This window comes from Hemiscyllium ocellatum, chromosome 10, assembly GCF_020745735.1.
Source record: "Hemiscyllium ocellatum isolate sHemOce1 chromosome 10, sHemOce1.pat.X.cur, whole genome shotgun sequence".
NCBI classification, from domain to species: Eukaryota; Metazoa; Chordata; class Chondrichthyes; order Orectolobiformes; family Hemiscylliidae; genus Hemiscyllium; species Hemiscyllium ocellatum.
The window spans coordinates 75,643,285-75,662,116 of record NC_083410.1 but is presented as its reverse complement, the minus strand read 5'-3'; the positions used below and the strand labels follow the sequence as shown (position 1 = coordinate 75,662,116).

General features: G+C 43.5%; 1 protein-coding gene across 1 annotated transcript in view; it reads left to right on the top strand.

The window, feature by feature from the left end:
• LOC132819564 (zinc finger protein 292-like) overlaps positions 1–18,832 on the top strand; it is a 199,920-nt gene that overhangs the window by 126,889 nt on the left and 54,199 nt on the right. Inside the window, exon 4 of the mRNA XM_060831133.1 lies at positions 599–734. Within this exon, the coding sequence (XP_060687116.1) occupies positions 599–734 (136 nt within the window). The remainder of the gene's footprint in view (positions 1–598; positions 735–18,832) is intronic.

Here is an 18,832-nt window from a genome sequence, read left to right as displayed (position 1 = left end):
AAACAGAGATAGGTTCTTGATTGTCAAGGGAGTCGAAGATTATGGGAAATAGGAGAATGCAGTTGAAAAATCTTATCGACCATGATTGAATGATGGAGCAAACCCGATGGGCCGAATGGCCTAAGTTCTGCTGCTATGTCTTATGGTCTTGAGTCTTGAGGCTTCATCACAAAACATTTAAGATGGATTTTGAAATTCCCATCAGGTTCTCTCTGACCTTTTCTGATCCAAGACAGTCCAAACTTTTCCAACACTTCTTTAGTAAAGCCTCTCATCATTAACAGCATCCTAGTGAACCTTCTCTGCACCTAATGAGGTCTAACCTGTGATTTTAAAGTTTTAGCATTCTCTTTTTGCCTTTGTACTATACTCTTATATTTGAAAACCGAAGTAAACCATTAGTTTTTCAACCATCTTATAAATTTTTCCTGTCACCTTTTTTAAAGATGAATATTTTCTCCTTTGGTTTATACATACATCTTTATCCCTGAAAAGTCCTGTCATTCTTCGTGGACCTGATTGGTTCCAATGATTTCTTTCTATATTGTAATGTCTGCTTGTTTGGGATGAAATTAATTTATTATGGATTATTTTCCAGGCAGCCCATAAAATACTGTCAGAATATGGGAATCTAGAACTTCAAATGTTGGCTGTACTTGCCCAGGAGGGTAGCATTTGGAAGAGCTCTGTACTTGAAAGCATTTTTTTCCAGCAGCCAATGGAGCAGGAGAAAGGTAGGATATCTGTTAAATAAGATTACTGTTAATCTTAGTATACACCATTATTTCTCTAAATTGTTCATTGTGATGTAGTTTACTTGGTTAAAAGCAGTTAGCTTGCCATCAAATAGTTTACTTCTGACAGCTCACTTTGTAGTACTTGTGTGCTTTGTTTTGAGAGTTTTGTACTTATCAAGTCAAGGAAATAAAATGCTTTTTGTTTTAATCATCCAGAATTTGAAATTGAGTGTTTACAAACAAGGTACGTGTATCCTGAGAAGTTTACGTGCAGGCATTACAGAATAATTTATTGACTTTTGTTACAATTGAATTGAACTATAAAGAAATCTTGCTACAATTGTGCATGGCCTTTGTGAGGTAAAACATGGAGTACCTGTGAGGGTAGATTGAGTATGTATTTCCTAGAATCTAGACGTGAGAGGGGCAATCTCGTTAAAACACATGGAATGAAGGAAAACTGGCTGACAATGTTAGTTTAATTTCATGCTGTTACAAGTTCATAAGAAAATGAAGCATTTGGCTGATTAAAAATGCTAGTCAGAATTTGAAAATTTGAAAAGTATTTACAAAAGGATGCTTGCATGGAATTACATTGAACGTGTAGAAATAGACCATTTCACCCAGCTGACATTTATATGTATGACCCTTATCCCAATCCTTGTGTAATAGTACCATCAGCACATGCTTCTAATCCTCTGTCTCCCTCGTACTTTTATTGAATTTCCCTTCAAATGAGATGTGATCCCATCGTTGTCAAGTCACTCAGCATTCTTTTATTTGTAGAAATTATCATCAATATTGCCTATCAGTTCTGATATTATCTAGTCAACATAGCTTTCATACTTTTAAAATCAAACTCTATTTGTTATTTCAACCTTAAACTCAATCCAATTTACCTGGGAATAGCAATTCACGGTCCTAAATTTTAATGTTCCATACATTCTACTTTGCAAATGAGAATCTATCTTTCCAAATCGTATCACAAGGCTTACCGTATTAAAATTATTCTGTTACTTGCAAGTGTGTGATAGGAGTTTAATAAAATTTCTATTTGTCACTCTTTTCGATATTTACACAGTAATTTGTCATTCATTAGTTTAGACCTTGTAATTGGAAGTACAACAATGTGTTGATACAAATGGTGAACAGTGTTCCTAGGGCTGATTCTTGTTGAGGGTCACTTTCCACCTTTTGCCAGTCTAAATAATTGCCTGTCACCTCTACTTTGTGTCCATTCTATTTGTTCACTGATTCCACATGTTCTGTCTTAAGTGATGAATCTGCTATGTTATATTTTCTTGGAGACCTTTTTAAACATGTAAATATATAGTATCTGCTCTAGTACTCTTGCTAATCCTTTACTGGATCCTTTGAAGTCACAAAAGTTTGGTCAAACCTTTTGAAATTCTTTGCACCGGCTCTAGTTAATATTGTATTCTACAGTTTATTTTAATATATGTAAACACAAGCGTTCTGGATCAAAGATTTGTACCTATAATAGTCATGAGCATGTGACTCTGTTATGCCACTGCCCCTCAACATTAGGGACCTGGGTTCAATTCTATGCTCGGGTGTTTGTGTGGATTTCTGCTGGCTGCTCTGGTTTCCTCCCACAATCCAAAGATGTGCAAGTTGGGCGGATTGACCATGCTAGATTGCCCATAGTGTTCAGGGATGTGCAGGCTAGGTGGGTTAGCTATTAGAAATGCAGGGATAGGGAGCGGAACGGGTCTGTGTGGGATGCTATTTGGAGTGCCGGTGTGGACCCATTGGGCTGAATGGTCTATTTCCACAGTGGGGATTCTGATTCTATCCTACCTTTTGCTATGCTAAATGGATGTATATCAATTCTGATCACTTCTCATGCCATGTAGAACATTATAATTACTGAGGCAAGGTTTGTGAATATTCCTGTCATTTCTGATTCAGGATAGCCAACATGGCTTTGTGCGTGGGAAATCCTGTCTCAAGCTTTTTGAAGAAGTAACCGAGAAGATTGAGGGCAGAGCAGTAGATGTGATCTATATGGACTTCAGTAAGGCATTTGACAAGGTTCCTCATGGGAGACTGATTAGCAAGGTTAGATCTCCTGGAATACAGGGAGAACTAGCCATTTGGATACAGAACTGGCTCAAAGGTAGAAGACAGAGGGTGGTGGTGGAGGGTTGTTTTTCAGACTGGTGGCCTATGACCAGTGGACAGTGGTTAGCACTGCTGCCTCAGTGTCTCAATTCCTGCCTCAGGCAACTGACTGTATGGAGTTTGTACATTCTCCCCGTGTCTGCGTGGGTTTTCTCCGGATGCTCCGGTTTCCTCCCACAGACCAAAAATGTGCAGGTTAGGTGAATTGGCCACGCTAAATTGCCTGTAGTGTTAGGTGTAGGGGAATGGGTCTGGGTGGATGTGCTTCTGCGTGTTGGTGTGGATTTGTAGGGCCGAAGGGCCTGTTTCCACACTGTAAGTAATCTAATCTAAGAGTGCCACAAGGATCGGTGCTGGGCCTTCTACTTTTTATCATTTACATAAATGATTTGGATGTGAGCATAAGAGGTACAGTTAGTAAGTTTGCAGATGAAGCCAAAATTGGAGGTGCAGTGGACAGCGAAGAGGGTTACTTCAGATTACAACAGGATCTGGACCAGATGGGCTGGTGGGCTGAGAAGTGGCAGGTGGAGTTTAATTCCGATAAATGTGAGGTGCTGCATTTTAGGAAAGTAAATCTTAGCAGGACTTATACACTTAATGGTAAGGTCCGAGGGAATGTTGCTGAACAAAGAGACCTTGAAGTGCAAGTTCATAGCTCCTTGAAAGTGGAGTCGCAGGTAGATCGGATAGTGAAGGTGTTTGGTATGCTTTCCTTTATTGGCCAGAGTATTGAGTACAGGAGTTGAGAGGTCATGTTGTGGCTCTACAGGACATTGGTTAGGCCACTTAGAATATTGTGTGCAATTCTGGTCTCGTTCCTATCGGAAAGATGTTGTGAAACTTGAAAGGGTTCAGAAAAGATTTACAAAGATGTTGCTAGGGTTGGAGGATCGGAGCTACAGGGAGAGGCTGAACAGGCTGGGGTTGTTTTCCATGGAGCATTGGAGGCTGAGGGGTGACCTTGTAGAAGTTTACAAAATTGAGGAGCATGGATAGAATAAATAGGCAAAGTCTGTTCCCTGGGGTCGGGGAGTCCAGAACTAGAGGGCATAAGTTTAGGGGTGAGAGGGGAAAGATAAGAGACCAAAGGGGCAACTTTTTCACGCAGAGGGTGGAATGAGCTGCCAGAGAATGTGGTGGAGACTGGTACAATTGCAACATTTGAGAGGCATTTGGATGGGTTATATGAATAGGAAGGGTATGGAGGGATATGGGCCGGGTGCTGGAAGGTGGGACTAGATTGGGTTGGGATAGCTGGTCGACATGGACGGGTTGGACCAAAGGGTCTGTTTCCATGCTGTACAACTCTGACTCTAGAGATGATCTTACGCACCCCTTTGTGATGGATCTTGCACGATTTTGCTTTTGTTAATGTACTTTTTTTAGTGCTATCTTTTGCCATTTCTTTTGTTTATATATATTATGAACTTTATTAGTTTTGGTTTTACCCTTTTATTCCATAATTTAACTGGTGTTTCATTATCACCTAGTTTGTCCTTGCTTTTGTGGAGAATATAATGGTCATGGACACAATGTTCTTTAAGACGTTTGCATTGCTGTCTAATCTGCCTTTTCTCCTCTTATTCTGCTTCTTTCGTTCACTTGACTTTGCTTTTTTAACCAAGTGATTTTTTTTTTTGTTTTCCCTTCAATCAGACTTAAACCTGATTATGTTGTGATCACAATTACCTAAATAATCTCCTCCTCTTGCCTGTCTCTTGCTGTAGTTCATTTTTTAACAGTGATTCCCTACTTAGTTACTGGTTGAGAAGAGCCCTGACAAATGGTGAAAGCTCAGTATGTAGATACGCTGACAAAGGGAAGAGGCCATTTTGGATTTGGTGCTCAGCAATGAGCCAGGACAGGTGTCAGATCTCACCGTGGGAGAACACTTTGATGACAGTAACCACAAGTTTTACCACCGCCTTGGAGATGGAAAGGAGCAGTTACCAAGGGAAGATATTTAATTGGGGAAAAAAGGAAATTATGACGCTATCAGACAAGAGTTGGGAAGTACAGATTGGGAGCAATTGTTCCACAAGAACGGCACCGCAGATATGTGGAGACTGTGTTTAAAGAGCAGTTGTTCCGAGTGATGCACAAATTTGTTCCGCTGAGACAGGCAAGAAAGGGTAAGGTTAAGGAGCCTTGGATGATGAGAACAGAGGACCTTCTCATCAAGAGGAAGCAGACAGCTTACATAAGGTGGAGGAAGCAAGGATCTAGCACACCTTTACAGGATTACAGGCTTACTAGAAAGGAGCTCAGAAATGGGTATGAAAAAGACTGGGCAGGAAGGATTAGTGAGAGCCCAGAGGGATTTTACACTCATGAGAGGAATAAGAAAATGATCAGGGAGAAGATGGGGCTGGTCAGGAATAGCTTAGGGAGCTTGTGCGTGGAGTCTGAGCATGTGGGGGAAGTCTTAGATGAGTTTTTTGCTTTGGTTTTCACGAAGGAAAGGGACCTTGTTATGAATGAGAACTTTGAGGAGCTGGGAAACAGGCTTGAACAGATCAAGATTGATGAAGCTGATGTGCTGGAAATTTTGGCAAACATTAAGATCTGGCCAGACCAGATTTATCCTAGGTTGTGCCAGGAAGCAAGAAAGGAGGTTGCTAGGTCACTGGTGAAGATCTTTGCTTCATCACTCTCCAAGGGAGTCGTACCGGATGATTGAAGGGAGGAGAATGTTGTTTCCCTTATGGCAATTACAGACCAGTCGGTCTTGTATCTGTGGTCAGCAAGGTTTGGCAATCCTGAGGAACAGGATTTGTAACTATTCTGAAAAGCAAAGCGTGATTAAAGGCAGTCAGCATGGCTTTGAGGGGCAGGTCGTGCCTCTCAAATCTTATTGAGTTCTTTGAGGTGACGAGACAAGTTGACGAAGGTCGAGCAGTGGATGTGGTGTATGTGGACTTCAAGGCGTCTGATAAGGTTCCCCCTGGTAGGCTCATTCATCAAGTCAGGAGGTATGGGATACAGGGGGATTTGGCATCTGGATTCAGAATTGGTTGGCTGACAGTAAGCAGAAAGTGGTTGTAGATGGGAAGTATTCTGCCTGGAGGTCAGTGGTGAGCATGTCCCGTAGGGCTCTTTTCTTGGGGCCCTGCTCTTTGTAGCTTTTATAAATGACTTGGATGAGGGAGGTTGAAGGGTGGTTTAGTAAATTTGCCGATGATCGAATAGAAAGCTATTGCAAGCTGCGACGCAACATAGACAGGATGCAGATCTGAGCTGAGAAACGGCAGATGGAATTCAACCTGGAAAAATGCAAAGTGATGCATTTTGGAAGGTCGAACTTGAATGCTGAATACAGGATTAAAGACAGGATTCTTGGCAGTGTGAAGGAACAGAGGGATCTTGGTGTTCAAATGCATAGATCCCTCAAAATTGCTACCCAAGTGGATAGGTTTTTAAGAAAGCATATGGTGCTTTGGCTTTCATTAACAGGAGGATCAAGTTTAAGAGCTGCGAAGTTTTGCTGCAGCTCTCCAAGACCCTGGTGAGACCACACTTGGAATATTGCATTCAGTTCTGTTTACCCTGTTAGAGGGGAAATTCTGAAGCTCTGGAGAGGGTGCAAAGAAGGTTTACCAGGATGCTGCCTGGACTGGAGGCCTTGTCTTATGAAGGGAGGTTGACTAAGTGCGGACTTTTCTCGCTGGAGAGGAGGAAGAGAGGTGACTTGATCAAGGTATACAAGATAATGAGAAGCATGGATAGAGTCAATAGCCAAACACTTTTCCCCAGGGCAAGATTGACTAGCATGGGGGGCCATAGTTTGAAGATATTAGGAATAGAGGTATAGAGAAGATGTTAGAGGTAGGTTCTTCAAGCAGAGAGTTCATGCATGGACAGCTGTGAATCGAGGGGTGCATAGGTTAGCTTATTCTATTTTAGATTAGAAATAATCCGCGGCACAACATTGTAGGCCGAAGGGCCTGTTCTGTGCTGTACTTTCCTATATTCTATGTTCTATTACTATTTCAGTGACTTAACCACTTATGTCACTGCCTCCACTAAACAAATAATGAAATGTATTCACTGTTGTAGCCTCACCTTTTTGTTTGAAATATTATTTGCCTATTAGTTTGTTTACTTTGACATATATCAGAACCGAAACAAATTAAATACAAAGTGAAAATTCGATAATTTCTTCATTTTGGGAGTTAGGAAATTTGGTTATTTTGGTTCCCTTCAGTGCACAAAGTGCAGAAATAAATTCCTAGTTAATGCCTACCACATGCATTCAAGCACAACTAGTAAGGGCTCTTGTACACTGATAGTGTACCTACCTCTGAGCCAGGAGGTTCTCTGTTCAAGTCTCACCTGGTTCAGTGATGTAGCATCTAGAATCATAGAATCCCATCAGTATAGAAGCAATCTATTCAACCTTTCAAGTCCATACCGTCCCTCTAAAGAGCATCTCGCCCTGTCCTGGTCATTTAAAAAAAACTGAAAAAAATGTTACTGCCAATGCACTGTTCTGTGTTAAATTCTATCAGCTGATTACTCCTTCAAGTGCTGATCTACCTTGGCTTCTGATTCCTTAATGTTTTCAGTTTGAAACTTTTAATTGTTCATAGCTGTAATAGAACGCCTCATCTTCCATCTCGGGAACACTTCAACCCCAGGGCATCAATGTTGACTTCAACAGTTTCCTCATTTTCTCCTTCCCCTAGTTCCAAACTTCCAGCTCAGCACTGTCCCCATGACTTGCCCTACCTGCCTATCTTCTTTTCTACCTATCCACACCACCCTCCTCCCTGACCTATCACCTTCATCCCCTCTCCCACTCGCCTATAGTACTCCATGCTACTTTCTCCCCACCCCCACCCTCCTAGCTTATCTCTCCCACCCTTCAGGCTCTCTGCCTTTATTCCTGATGAAGAGCTTTTGCCCGAAACATTGATTTTACTGCTCCTCGGATGCAGCCTGAACTGCTGTGCTCTTCCAGCACCACTAATCCAGAATCTGGTTTCCAGCATCTGCAGTCATTGTTTTTACCATAATGGATAATCTATCAAACCACATCCATCTCTTTGCCATTTGAAATCCTACGTGTTAGCAATGGCACGTTTATAGTATTTTTAACTGAGTCAGAAGATTCTGAAGGTAAAAACGCCCGAAACGTCGATTTCGCTGCTCCTTGGATGCTGCCTGAACTGCTGTGCTCTTCCAGCACCACTAATCCAGAATCAGATTCTGAAGTCTAGTTTTACTTCAGATTCTGATACAAAAATCTGTACAGAACTTGAGTGCAGTACTAAGGGATTGCTGCGCTGCTGAAGGTGTCCCCTTTCAGAACCTGGGTCCCATATGGCACAGTGGGTGCACGTTAAAAATCCCAGCAATTCTTTGGCTAATATTTAACCTTCAATCAACATCACAGAAACAAATTATCTGATCATTATTACATTGTTGGGAATTGTTTTGTTCAGATTGCTGCCAGGTTTCCTACGTTACAACACTGTTTCCATGTCAATTATGTGCACTATTTTTGAAATGTTCGTGTTTGAAAATGCTCCTGTAAATCAGTGTCTTTGAAAGCAACAGTTCTAGATGGAAGGCATGTCTAATTCTCTGCTCTTCAATGTGACTTGTATTTAGTTTGTTCCTGAAAGTATCTTATAGTACACTAAATGAGTGTTGCTGCTAATCAGTGTTGAAGGGAGTTGTGGAGTTGAGAACTGCATTCATCCAGGCAAATGGGGAGTATTCTATCACACCCCTGACTTGATGTTGAGGTGTTGGATTGGGGTGGGCAAAGTTAAAATCATACAATACCAGGATATAGTCTAACATGGAAGTACAAGCTTTCGGAACACTAATCCTTTGTCAGGTAGCTAATGGGACAGGATCACAATGCAATTTAGAGTAAAAGATCAAGCTGTCATACAACTGATGCAAAGTATTTAACAAACCTAGATTGCTGTTAAGTCTTCAATCACTTGGAATGGGATTGCTGATTTCATGTGATTTAATGTGTACATCTAGGATGCCCCTGTGCATGGTATATCGGAACAACCAAGCAGATGCTATGACAATGGATGAATGGACACCCCGCAACAATAGTTAGACAGGGATGTTCCCTCTCAGTTAGGAAGCACTTAAGTGGTCAAGGACATTTGACCTTGGATCTTTGGGTGACTGTCCTCCAGGGCAGATTTTGGGATATGTAACAACGCAGTCGCTGTGCAAAGGCTGAAAGCCAAGCTTGATGCCCATGAGGACTGCCTCAATCGGGATCTCGTGTTCATGTTCACTACAGGTACCCCACTACACATGAAGCTCTCTCACACCATCTCTGTCAGGCACACACTCGCACTTCCTCTCACTAACCCCCACCCAATACTCTCACACATGCAGTCTCTCAGGCTTAAACTCTGTCACACTCCTATCACGCAGCATGAACCACACTGTCTTCTCTTCCACACACACACACACACACACACACACACACACACACACACACACACACACACACACACACACACACACACCAATCACATGCGTGCATATGTATGTGCACGTGCATACACTCTTTCTCCCACACTCACGAGGTCACACGTATAAGTCTATGGGATGGATTTGTATTTGCAGATACATTGTGTGCCTTTTGAACAAAACAATCTGTCGGCAGTCAGTCCATATGACATCTTTAAATTCCTGCTTTGAAAATCCGAACCAGTCTGACTCAAGGTTGGGATGCAGGCTGACTCTAATCTCACACCTTTAAAGCATTGTCTGTCTGAGCTGAGATTACATTTTTTAAAAATAAAACCTTAAATTATCTCGGGACTGTGACTTGAAAATAGTTCTGGGATTTACATATTAATGAATCAAAACCTGCATCCCCGTACTAAGTGATTAAAGTCTTAACAACAATCTAGGATTATTCAATACTTTGCATTAGTTGTATGACATTTTTGATCTTTTACTATAAATTCTGAGTCCTATGATCTTGACCCACTACCTACCTGATGAAGGAGCAGTGTTCTGAAAGCTTATACTTCCAAATAGCACTATTGGACTGTAACCTGGTGTTGTGAATTTTTAAGTCCTGACTTTTACCTTGTACGTGGTGGACAAGTTTTGGGGAGTCTGGCAGTGAGTTACTCCCTATATCCCTAGCCTGTGAAGTGCTCTTGCAGCCAATGTGTTTATGTGACAAGTCTGGTAGAGTTTCTGGTCAATGGTATATCCCAGGTCATTGTTAGTAGGAGATTCAGTGATGAATATTGAGAAACCATAGTTAGATTGGAAATGGTCATTGCCTAGCATTTGTATGACATTCATGTCATTTGCCGTTCTTCCAAGTTTGAACTGAATATTTTCCTAGTCTTATTACATTTGTACACATTGTTCCAGTATTTGAGGAGTTAAAAAATTGTGCTGAACATTGCGCAATCATTGACAACTATCCCTACTTTTTCCATGATGAGGGAAGGTCATTGATGAAGCAACTGAAGATGATTGGGACGAGGATACTATTCTGCATTCCTACAGAAATGTCCTAGAGCTAAGATTGATCTCTAATACACACAATTGTCCTCCTATATGCAAGTTTCAGTTCTGGTTGGGATTCTTGGTTGAGAATATGTATAGGGTATAAGCAGGCATGGAAAGTTAAGTTGAATTTTGTGAAACCAAAGGTTCAGCTGAGCATACTCAGATCAGATAAGAATTTGTAGTGAACAATGGGGTGCAGGAGGCAAGGGTAATAGGTTAACAAGGTGGAAAAGTATTCATTATGTAGAGCCATTTAACAATATTGGAAGCGTTCAGTATGTAATGTCAGCTAACAAGAAGAAAAGTATCCATTGTTTTACTACAGTTAACAAGGTTAAGAACATTCACTGTATAACAGTAAAGAGCTTGGTTTCTGCTATTGATACTCTTTGTTTGTAACAGTCACCCAATTAATATGTATGCTGCCTTATCTGGATGTTCCTCCTTGTAAAATGACTATAGTTCATTTGAGCAACTGATGTTCTAGACAAGACTGTGAACTCTTGTCTCTGTGCACATGGGTGATCATTCTCTCTCCCTCCGGAATAAAGATATAGGAGGTAAAACTATATTTTGTTTGAGTGTTTTGCTTTGACTGAAGGGTGAACAGGATGACGTGGTCATGGGCGTCACTCTCTCTTCACCTCTGGAATTCATTTTTTTTTGTCTGTGTTTGAGCCAAAGCTGTAATGAGGTCAAGAGCTAAGTATCAGTTAGTAGGTCACTGCTAATAGTACAATTGATGCCACTTTACTGATGACATGAGTAGACAGAAGAGGAAGTAATTGGCTATGTTGGATTTGTCCTTTTTTGTGTGGAGGATGTGGCTGGACTATTTTGCACATTGTTGGTAGATGCCACTGTTGGCTAGGGGAGCAGTGAGTTCTGGAGCATATCTTCAGTATTGTTACTGGGAAATTGTCAGGGCCTAGAGCCTTTTCAGTATCCAACGCCTCCATCTGTTTCTTGACATGTAAACTGAATCAAATTAGCTGAAGACTGGCAACTGTAATGCTGTCAACCTCTGGATGAGGCCAAAATGGATCATTCAATCACTTCAGGTTGAAGATTGTTGCAAATGTTTCAGCATTGTCTTTTGCACTGATATGTTGAGCACTTCCATCATTAAAGATGGGGATATTTGTGGAGTCTCTTCCTCAAGTGTATGGTTTAATTTCCCACCACCATTCATGACTGAATTTTCCACCACCACTCATGACTGGATGTTGCAGGTCTGCAGATCTGGCTTGTTGCTTGAGGACTCACTTAGCTATGTTTACCATTGCAGCTTGTGATATTCAGCACAAGTTTGGCAGCTTCAACAGGTTAATCCCTCCAGAACATATCCAGAAATAATGATAGTGGTGTCTGGGATATTGTCTGTAAGGTAGAATTCTGAGTATGACTGCTGCTTGAGTAATGCATGAGGCAGCTGTCCCAATTTTGACGCTAGTCTTAGATGTCAACAAGGCCATTTTGCCATTGTTTCCAGTGCCTAGGTTGATGCCAGGTGATCTGTCCCATTTCATTTCTTTGGTGAAACCTTTTGGCAAAATGATACAACTGAATGGCTTGCTAGGATATTTCAGAGGGCAGCGAAGAATCAACCAAGATTGTGTGTCTACAATCGCCATGTAGGTCAAATCACATTAGGATGGTAGATTTTCTTCCCTGAAAGACATTAGGAACCAGTTGTGCTTTCTGGCAATTATCAGTGGTTTCATGGCCATCATTAGATTCTTAATTATACATACTTATTGAATTCGCATTCCATCATTTGCTGCTTGACTAGTCCTGAACATTTTAGCTGAGTTTTTGGATTAATAGTGATATCATTAGACCACTGCCTCCTCTAATCTTGTTTTAAAAAGTAATTTTCTTTTATAGTGCTGTCAACCACTGATGTTTACACTGCATGCAGCACGAGGTGGTAATATGTTTTCCTGTAACATTGGGGTCAACAAGATAGTCTGAGCCATGATAAGGAACCATTTGTTCCATTGTTGCTTAGACAAAGGAAAATATTTCCTTTGACAGTGTTATATCTCTTGGAAAAAAATTAGCAAAGCTTTATGAAGAGGAATGTTGTGAGCAACTGAGATAAAGGAGGAAAGCATGAACAAATAAGCCAAGTATATATACCTATTCGCAAATAACTAATCTTGATAAACATTTTCTAAATGCATGTTTGTTCCATTTAGCAGCTTCATGTCTCAGGATATTTCAAAGAGCTGAACAGCCTCTTTTTTTTTTGAAGTATACTCACTTTTAATTTGGGGAAGAATAGAACATAGAAAAATACAGCGCAGTACAGGCCCTTTCGGCCCTCAATGTTGCGCCGACCGAAGCCTACCTAACCTACACTAGCCCAATAACCTCCATATGCTTGTCCAATGCCCGCTTAAATGACCATAAAGAGGGAGAGTCCACCACTGCTACTGGCAGGGCATTCCATGAACACTCAACCCGCTGAGTAAAAAATCGACCCCTAACATCTGTCCTATACCTATCACCCCTTAATTTAAAGCTGTGTCCCCTAGTAACAGCTGACTCCATCAGCAGAAAAAGGTTCTCGCTGTCAACCCTATCTAAACCCCTAATCATCTCGTACACCTCTATCAAATCTCCCCTAAACCTTCTTTTCTCCAATGAGAAAAGCCCCAAGTGCCTCAGCCTTTCCTCATACGATCTTCCTACCATGTCAGGCAACATCCTGGTAAACCTCCTCTGCACTCGTTCCAATGCCTCCACATCCTTCCTATAGTATGGCGACCAAAACTGCACACAATACTCCAGATGAGGCTGCACCAGAGTCTTTTACAACTGCAACATGACCCCTCACTCTCGGCAGAGCAGGTAACGGCTGTCTGGTGGTGGTTTTTTTTTTAAGTCGCGGTATAGTCCAGTTATTGTTTTTTTTTAACGGCTAAAATTTAAAGTTTTTTTTTTAAGCGCCTAGCGGACCCGGAAGCTGGTGTCGCGCGAGCTTACCTGGGAAGGTGTTTTTTTTTCTTATAAAAGCGCGCAGGCGAGGAACTCGAGGCACTACAGGGGTAGAGCCTCCCACCCGCCCTCCTCCTCTAACCTAATAATAAGACCCGTGGTGGTAAGCAGGTAGGTGCTGCATTTTTTGTTTGTTTGCAGGAGGGAGGGATTCCGGTTTCTGGACAACTGGTGTTCTTTCTGGGGAAGGTGGGACCTCTATAAACAGGATGGTCTATACCTGAACCTGAGGGGCACTAGTATCCTTGGGGGAGGTTTGCTAGTGATCTTTGGGAGGGTTTAAACTAACTCTGCAGGGGCATGGGAACCTGGACTGTAGCTTTAGGGTACAGGACCTTGAGTGTAAGGAGGTTAGGAACATGGCATCGATCTCGAAGGAGGGTGCCTGTAAACAGGAAGGTGGCTTGAAGTGTGTATACTTCAATGCCAGAAGTATAAGAAATAAGGTAAGTGAGCTTGCAGCATGGGTTGGGACCTGGGAGTTCGATGTTGTGGCCATTACAGAGACGTGGGTAGAACAGGGACAGGAATGGCTGTTGCAGGTTCCAGGGTTTAAATGTTTTAGTAGGGTCAGAGATGGGGGTAAAAGAGGGGGAGGTGTGGCATTGCTTGTCAAGGATAGTATTACAGCGGTGGAAAGGACGATGGAGGAAGACTTGCCATCTGAGGTAGTTTGGGCGGAGGTTAGAAATAGGAAAGGTGAGGTCACCCGGTTAGGAGTTTTCTACAGGCCTCCTAATAGTCCGAGAGAAGTAGAGGAAAGTATTGCGAGGATGATTCAGGAGAAGAGTGAAAGTAGCAGAGTGGTTGTTATGGGGGACTTTAACTTCCCAGATATTGACTGGGAAAGCTATAGCTCGAGTTCGTTAGATGGGTCGGTGTTTGTCCAATGTGTGCAGGAGGGTTTCCTGACACAATATGTAGACAGGCCAACAAGAGGTGAGGCTATACTGGATTTGGTTCTAGATAATGAACCAGGCCAGGTGGTAGACTTGGAGGTAGGTGAGCACTTCGGGGACAGTGACCACAACTCGGTGACTTTTACTCTAGTGATGGAGAGGGATAAGTGTGCACTGCAGGGCAAGAGTTATAGCTGGGGGCAGGGAAATTATGATGCGGTGAGGCATGGGTTAGGATGCGTGGATTGGAAAAATAGGCTTCAAGGGAAGAACACAAATGATATGTGGAGATTGTTCAAGGAACAGCTATTGGGTGTCCTTGATAAGTATGTACCAGCCAGGCAGGGAGTAAAGGGTCTTGTGAGGGAGCTGTGGTTTAATAAGGAATTGGAATCCCTTGTGAAAGAGAAGAGGGCGGCCTATGTAAAGATGAGGCGTGAAGGTTCAGTTGGGGCGATTGAGAGTTATAAGGTAGCCAGGAAGGATCTAAAGAGAGAGCTAAGAGCAGCGAGAAGGGACATGAAAAGTCCTTAGTTGGTAGGATTAGGGAAAACCCAAAGGCTTTCTATAGGTATGTCAGGAATAAAAGGATGACTAGGGTAGGTATCGGTCCAGTCAAGGATAGTAGTGGGACGTTGTGCGTGGAGGCGGAGGAGATTGGAGAGACACTAAATCAATACTTTTCGTCAGTATTCACTCAGGAACAGGACACTGTTGCTGATGTGGATATTGAGTCACAAGTGATTAGAATGGATGGCCTTGAGGTACGTAGGGAAGAGGTCTGGGGAATACTGGAAAGGATGAAAATAGATAAGTCCCCTGGGCCTGATGGCATTTATCCTAGGATCCTCTGGGAAGCTAGGGAGGAGGTAGCGGAGCCATTGGCCTTGATTTTTATGTCGTCGTTGTCTACGGGAATAGTGCCAGAAGACTGGAGGATAGCGAATGTGGTCCCCTTGTTCAAGAAGGGGAGTAGGGATAGCCCTAGTAACTATAGGCCAGTGAGTCTCACTTCTGTTGTGGGCAAAGTCTTAGAGAGAATTGTAAGGGATAGGATTTATGAACATCTGGATAGGAATAATGTGATCAAGGATAGTCAGCATGGTTTTGTGAAGGGCAGGTCGTGCCTCACAAACCTTTATTGAGTTCTTTGAGAAGGTGACCAAGGAAGTGGACGATAGTAAAGCAGTAGATGTGGTGTGTATGGATTTTAGCAAGGCGTTCGATAAGGTACCCCATGGTAGGCTAATGCAAAAACTACGGAGATATGGCATTGAGAGTGCATTAGAGGTTTGGATTAGGAATTGGCTGGCTGGAAGGAGACAGAGGGTAGTAGTTGATGGTATAGGTTCATCTTGGAGTGCAGTTACTAGCGGTGTTCCACAAGGATCTGTTTTGGGACCATTGCTGTTTGTCATTTTTATAAATGAACTGGAGGAGGGGCTTGAAGGCTGGGTGAGCAAGTTTGCGAATGACACGAAAGTCGGTGGAGTTGTGGACAGCGAAGAAGGATGTGGCAGGTTACAGCGGGATATAGATAAGTTGCAGAGCTGGGCAGAAAGGTGGCAAATGGAGTTCAATGTAGCTAAGTGTGAAGTCATTCACTTTGGTAGTAGTAACAAGATGATAGATTACTGGGCTAATGATAGACTACTTGGTAGTGTGGATGAGCAGAGGGATCTTGGTGTCCATGTACACAGATCTCTGAAAGTTGCCACCCAGGTAAATAGTGCTGTGAAGAAGGCATATGGTGTACTGGGCTTTATTTGTAGAGGAATTGAGTTCTGGAGAGAGAGAAGATTCCAATATTTGGGAAAGATTAGTTAAAGTAATTGATTCTTGAGTGAGATGTATAAAATAAAAAGCCATTACTCATGTAACAACCAAGCTTGGTCATATTCATGGAATTATACCTAACGGACAATATCCCAGACTACTGAGTGGCTTGAGTATTGTAGGTCCAGAGATCAGTTGCTTCAGTCAATTAATGTATTGCCTAAATTAATGAAGCATAATAATAAAAATCATACTCCTACTCTGAACAAGTGGTCATATTGTGTGGTCTTTCTGATCCTCAGTGCTTCCCAAGGTATTAATGATATCTTCCCCTCGTTTGTTCTCAATGCATTACCTGTCACTTATACAGATTGAATTCTGTTTTCTATTGATCAATCCATCTGACCAGTCTGTCTATAGAACATAGAACAGTACCACCTTCAATGTTGTGCTGTCCGTTTTATCCTAGTCTGAGATTAAAATAACCTACAAACCCTTCATTTTACTGTCATTCATGTGCCTATCCAAGAGTCCCTAAATATCCCTAATTTATTTGACTCAACTACCATCCCACACACCCACCACTCTGTGTAAAGAATTGACCTCTGACATCGCCCCTAAACATTCTTCCAATCCCCTTAAAATTATTTCCCTCAGAAAAACGTCTCTGACTGTTCACTCGGTCTATACCTCTCATCGTCTTGTACATCTCTATCAAGTCACTTCTCATCCTTCATTCCAATGAGAAAATCCCTAGCTCCCTCAACCTTTCTTCATAAGATACGCTCTCCAATCCAGGCAGTATCCTGTTAAATCTCCTCTGACCCTCTCTAAAGCTTCAACATCCTTTCTATAATGAGGTGACTGAACTGAGCAAAGACCATCACCGACAGATTCACGGCCTCTGCGGGTCCACAGTCACCGGGAACAACACCGTTTCTGCCGTTGCCCCAACTACTTCCGGCCCCGGAGTTGCCGTCGCCACATCTACTTCCGCCCCAATGACGTTACTCACCTGCACAACGACCACGCCATGCTGAATCCACACCCAGCCCCTGCCATCATGCCAGGTCCTAGCTCCCAGCCCTACCGTATTTTCACCATTCCTCCAGACCACTGCCTCTCTGATGATGAAAGATAAGTCCTCGGCAGAGGCCTCGCCTTCATCCCCCTAAGCTTCCGGATTAACGAGTTCAACACTCAGCAAGACATCGAACAGTTCTTCTGCCGCCTTCGCTCTGCGCCTACTTCGTCAACCGGGATTCTCGCCCACCCTCTGACGACCCCGTCTCCTGCCTCCTACACACCCCATGCACCTGGACACCCTGTGCTGGCCTCTCACCCGCCCTCGATCTCTTCATAGCCAACCGCTGCCACGCCATTAACCGCCTCAACCTGTCCACCCTGCTTACCCACTCCAACCTCTCACCCTCACAACGTGCAGCCCTCCACTCCCTCTGCTCCAACCCCAACCTCACTATCAAACCAGCAGATAAGGGAGGCGTGGTGGTAATTTGGCGCACCAATCTTTACATTGCTGAGGCTAAACGCCAGCTCGCAGACACCACCTCCTACTGCCCCCTTGACCATGACCAAACCATCATCTCCCAGACCATCCATAACCTCATCACCTCAGGGGATCTTCCATCCACCACCTCCAACCTCATAGTCCCACAACCCCGCACCGCCTGTCTCTACCTCCTGCCCAAAATCCACAAACCCGACTGCCCTGGCCGACCCATTGTCCCTGCCTGCTCCTTCCCCACTGAACTCATTTCTGCATACCTTGACACGGTCCTGTCCCCCTTTAGTCCAAGAACTCCCCACCTACATTCGAGACACCACCCACGCCCTCCACCTCCTCCATGATTTTCGCTTCCCCACCCCCCAACACCTTATCTTCACCATGGACATCCAGTCCCTATACACCTCGATCCCCCATCACGAAGGCCTCAAAGCCCTCCACTTCTTCCTTTCCTGCCAACCCAACCAATACCCTTCCACTGACACCCTCCTTCGACTGATTTGAACTGGTCCTCACTCTGAACAACTTCTCTTTCCAATCCTCCCACTTCCTCCAAACCAAAGGAGTAGCCATGGGCACCTGCATGGGCCCCAGCTATGCCTCCCTCTTCGTTGGATATGTGGAACAGTCCATCTTCCGCAACTACACTGGCACCACCCCCCACCTTTTCCTCCGCTACATCAATGACTGTATTAGCGCTACCTCATGCTCCCATGAGGGGTTTGAATAGGTCATCCATTTTACTAACACCTTCCACCCCGACCTCAAATTTACCTGGACCGTCTCAGACTCCTCCCTCCCTTTCCTCGACCTCTTTCTATCTCGGGTGACTGACTCAACACGGATGTTTACTATAAACTGACCTAGATTACACCTCCCACCCTGCCCCCTGTAAAAACGCCATCCCATATTCTCAATTCCTTCGCCTCCGCCGCATCTGCTCCACAGGAGGACCAATTCCAATACCGCACATCCCAGATGGCCTCCTCCTCCAAAGACCGCATTTCCCCTCAGACGTAGTTGACGATGCTCTCCACAGCATCTCCTCTGCCCTTGAACCCCACCCCTCCAATCGCCACCAGGACAGAACCCCACTGGTCCTCACCTACCACCCCACCAACCTCCAGGTACATCGTATCATTCTTCATGTCAGCCACCTCCAAACAGACCCCACCACCAAGGATATATTTCCCTCCCCTCCCCTATCAGCGTTCCGGAAAGACCACTCC